The sequence below is a fragment of the Physeter macrocephalus genome, chromosome 19 (assembly GCF_002837175.3).
Source record: "Physeter macrocephalus isolate SW-GA chromosome 19, ASM283717v5, whole genome shotgun sequence".
Lineage (NCBI taxonomy): Eukaryota > Metazoa > Chordata > Mammalia > Artiodactyla > Physeteridae > Physeter > Physeter macrocephalus.
In genome coordinates, this window is record NC_041232.1 from 18263385 (window position 1) to 18268087 (window position 4703).

Below are 4703 nucleotides of genomic sequence, written 5' to 3' on the forward strand. Positions count from 1 at the left end.
GACCAATCACAAGTAATGAAATTGAAACTGTGATTAAAAATCTTCCAACAAACAAAAGTCCAGGACCATATGGCTTCACAGGTGAATTCTACCAAACATTCAGAGAAGAGCTAACACCCATCCTTCTCAAACTCTTCCAAAAGATGCCAGCAGAAAACTACTAGAGCTACTCAATGAATTTGGTAAAGTTGCAGGATACAAAATTAATGTACAATAATCTCTTTCATTCCTAAACATTAATGATGAAAAATCTGAAACAGAAATTAAGGAAACACTCCCATTTACCATTGCAACAAAAAGAATAAAATACATAGGAATAAACCTTCCTAGGGAGACAAAAGACCTGTATTCAGAAAACTATAAGACACTGATGAAAGAAATGAAAGATGATACCAACAGATGGAGAGCTATACCATGTTCTTGGATTAGAAGAATTGATATTGTGAAAATGACTATACTACCCAAAGCAATCTACAGATTCAATGCAATCCCTATCAAATTACCAATGGCATTTTTTACAGAACTAGAACAAATAATCTTAAAATTTGTATGGAGACACAAAAGACCCCGAATAGCCAAAGCAGTCTTGAGGGAAAAAAAAGGAGCCAGAGGAATCAGACTCCCTGACTTCAGACTATATTACAAAGCTACAGTAATCAAGACAGTATGGTACTAGCACAAAAACAGAAATACAGATCAATGGAACAGAATAGAAAGGCCAGAGACAAACCCACGCACCTGTGGTCAACTAATCTAAGACAAAGGAGGCAAGGATATACAATGCAGAAAAGACAGTCTCTTCAGTAAGTGGTGCTGGGAAAACTGGACAGCTACATGTAAAAGAATGAAATTAGAACACTCCCTAACACCATACACAAAAATAAACTCAAAATGGATTAGAGACCTAAATGTAAGACTGGGCACTATAAAACTCCTAGAAGAAAACATAGGAAGAACACTCTTTGACATTAATCACAGCAAGATATTTTTTGATCCATGTCCTAGAGTAATGGAAATAAAAACAAAAATAAACAAATGGGACCTAATGAAACTTAAAAGCTCTTGCACAACACAGGAAACTCTAAACAAGACGAAAAGACAACCCTCAGAATGGTAGAAAATATTTGAAAACAAATCAATGGAAAAAAGAACAGTATGGAGGTTCCTTAAAACACTCAAAATAGAATTACCATATGACCCAGCAATCCCACTACCGGGCATATACCCAGAGAAAACCATAATTCAAAAAGACACATGCACCCCAATGTTCATTGCAGCACTATTTACAATAGCCAGGTCATGGAAGCAACCTAAATGCCCATGGACAGACGAGTGGATAAAGAAGATGTGGTACATATATACAATGGAATATTACTCAACCATAAGGAGGAACGAAATAGTGCCATTTACAGAGTCATGGATAGACCTAGAGACTGTCATACAGAGTGAAGTATGGACACCAAGAGGGGAAAGTGGTGTGGTGGGGGTGGTGGGGTGATGAATTGGGAGATTGGGATTGACATGTATACACTGATGTGTGTAAAATGGATGACTAATAAGAACGTGCTATATAAAAAAATAAATAAAATTAAATTAAAAAAATTTTTTTAAAACGTTAATATGTAGTTCCTCCTGGTCTAATTATAACCTTAAATGTTTATAGTTAAGCCTTTAATCCACCTGTAAAGTACTGAGGTGCAAAGGTGAGGTGAAGATCCAGGTCTATTTTCTCCTCTACAGTTAACCAATTGTCTAGATGAGTTTTTCTAATCTGTTTAAAATTCATCTGTAGGGGTGATTCTATCACCTGCATCTAGATCTAAACATTGCATCTTTCTGCAGAAAGAAAATTAATAACAAAAATAGAGAAAAGTAGAGCAAAAATCAAAATTCTATGCTGAAAATAACATGGGAGAAAAACATTCAGCTTATATTACCAAAAAAAAGGAAAAAGTATGGCTCAGAAACACCAGTAAGAAATGTCTGGGGTAAAAGTGTACCGATGCTTGCAACTTGAAATGTATCAAAAAATAAGATGAAATGGTGGCTATATGGGTAGATATATGATAAACAGAGCAAAATGTTAATTGTAGGATCTAGATGATGGGTATATGGATATTCACTATATAATGATTTTCAATTTGTATTTCTGTTTGAAAATGTCCATGATAAAGTGTTGGGGAAAAGGGAAGTAAGTCTTCTAAATCACATTTTTGGGCTGTGTTAGTCACACACCATTACTAAATGAACATGCATTATGACCCTAACAGAGAAATAAAATCACACAGAAAATAGGAAGGGACACATAGCTACAACTGCATTGTTAGTAAAGAAAAAATGACCAAGAATAAGAATAATGCTGCTTCACTAATAAACCTACGCACATAACAAACACATGTCATGACATATAATGTCACAGGATTAAAAAAAAAAATTCATGACCAATTACAGAACATACCTGTTGAGAAAGAAAAAATTCTGCTTGTTTTTGGGACAGAGGCCCACTGCAAGATACCTCCTCTTCTCTGGAAAAAAACAAAACAAAAATAATAAAGAATTACACAATAGTGAAAATGATAATGCTTTACAAAGTCAAATAGATTCTTCATCAGAAAAGTTTAAAAACTTTTAAAATTAATTATCTCTTCTCAGGAATAGAAAAGACATGCTTAAAAAGTGATGTCGAATGACCTGCCGAAGTTCACATGATATAATTATGGACAGATGTAGATCTCAACTGTACATAGCCTCCAGCATGATCTTTCTAAAATGCAAGTCTATTGCCCCTGATTTAAAGCCCTCCTGTGGTATCTTATCACCTTCCAGAATAAAGTCTGCACTGCTTAGCAGGGCAGGTGCAATGCTTCCTGAGTGCTCCTACCTCTCTCCTCTGCCTTCTCTTTCTCACCCACACCCCAGCCCTGATGAACTCCTTACAATCTCCTATCATGCCAAGATGCCCCCCTGCTTCCTCAACCTGCAGGGCCCATTTTCCATCCACTGTTGCACTGTTGTACCATCTGTCATTCAAGAATACCTCAAGTGTCATATCCTCCGAGAATCTCTCCTGACATCTCTCATCTGAGCTCCCACTGTCTCCCAGAGATAGGGATCGCTGCATCTAGCACTGCCACACTGGCTGTTCTTACTTATATTTGTATATGAACACCCAGTCCGTGCCCAGGCACACAACGGGCACTCAGAGTTTGGGAAATGAATGAATAAAAAAGTCTCCAACTCCTCGCTACGCTTATAAGATGGTACTGTATTCAAGAACAAAAAAAAGAGGTGTTATCTAAGAAATAACCATTTGCCTAGAAGTTTAGATCACACAGAACCAACAAACAAGAAATATACTGATATAAATCTAGACTTGAAAAATCTACACATGCACAGTCTTATTTTTGAGAGCAAAGTATGAATAATACCCTTTTGCCACATGACTCTGAATAAATGGCTTCTCTATACAGGATTACAATAAGTAGAAAAATCAATATTTACTCATCAATAATATTTTTATAAGGACTCTGTGTCTAATACAGCAGTTCTCAAACCGTTTCATGCAAACAATATGTAAACAGGTATTCCAAAAGAAAACAAAATGCTGCTGAGGTTAAATCACTTGGGGAAAGCTGTACACCCTCTCTTCCTTGGGAGATACATGATACACATTAGAGAAATCCAACAGAGAGACACTTTATTCACTTTTGTTTAATGTACCATTTACCGAACTCATTTGAATGAAGAATCCTTTCCTCACATCTCTCAAGAAGCACTAGTGTTCCACAGAAAACACTTCGGGAAGAGATGCTCTAATATTCTCTTGGTTACGTTTCTGATACAAAGCAGCAAGCATATCAGATTCTACAGGTATTGGAGCTGCCAAGGACCAGCCCTGGCCAGCATAACAAAGATCAGCGAAACAACAGTGACCTGGAGGGAAATGGAAAGAAAATTCACAGGCCAAGTTCTCAAATGGAAAACAGCTAAGTGTCTGGGCAATAAGAAGCCCTTTTCTCTTAACATACCCTTCAAAGAAAGTAAGCCCAAGGCTTGAAATAAATATGACTGTACACAAAAAGGCTAGAGACAGACAAGGATCTGAATGAAAGGGGACACACCACTCCCGGCCCCACCCTCCTCTAAGGCCCATGACGCTCACTGTCACCAAGTGCTTTATTTACATAAACCCTTCCCCCAAAACGCATTTGAGGTAGCTTATAACACAGGACACAAGAACAATAAGGTTAATAAAACAGAAAGAGAAAACCAGAATCACATAAAGCGAAATTGCTACAAATGAAGGCAAACACATTTGCTGTAAATGAAGATCAAGTTTGGCTCTGGCTTCCACGGTGGCAACAGTGGACGACGTGAACAAGCTTGGAAAGAGCAAGTAAAAATACCATGGCCCAAACCATCCTTTTACTGACTCCTTCTTTGCCTCCTCAGGGCCTCAAACACATGCCAGAGAAAGTAACTCTTAAAAAGCCACATGGGCTTCCCTGGTGGCGCAGTGGTTGAGAATCCGCCTGCCGATGCAGGGGACGCGGGTTCGTGCCCCGGTCTGGGAAGATCCCACATGCCGCGGAGCGGCTGGGCCCGTGACATGGCAGCTGAGCCTGCGCGTCTGGAGCCTGTGCTCCATAAAGGGAGAGGCCACAGCGGTGAGAGGCCCGCATACCACAAAAAAAAAAAAAAAA

The 4703-nt window shown here is 38.4% G+C and overlaps 1 protein-coding gene across 2 annotated transcripts in view; it reads right to left on the reverse strand.

The window, feature by feature from the left end:
- ANAPC5 (anaphase promoting complex subunit 5) overlaps positions 1-4703 on the reverse strand; it is a 42230-nt gene that overhangs the window by 27292 nt on the left and 10235 nt on the right. For both annotated transcript variants that reach the window (XM_024120641.2, XM_024120642.2), the window contains exon 5: positions 2459-2525. In XM_024120641.2, coding sequence (XP_023976409.1) covers positions 2459-2525 — 67 coding nt within the window. The remainder of the gene's footprint in view (positions 1-2458; positions 2526-4703) is intronic.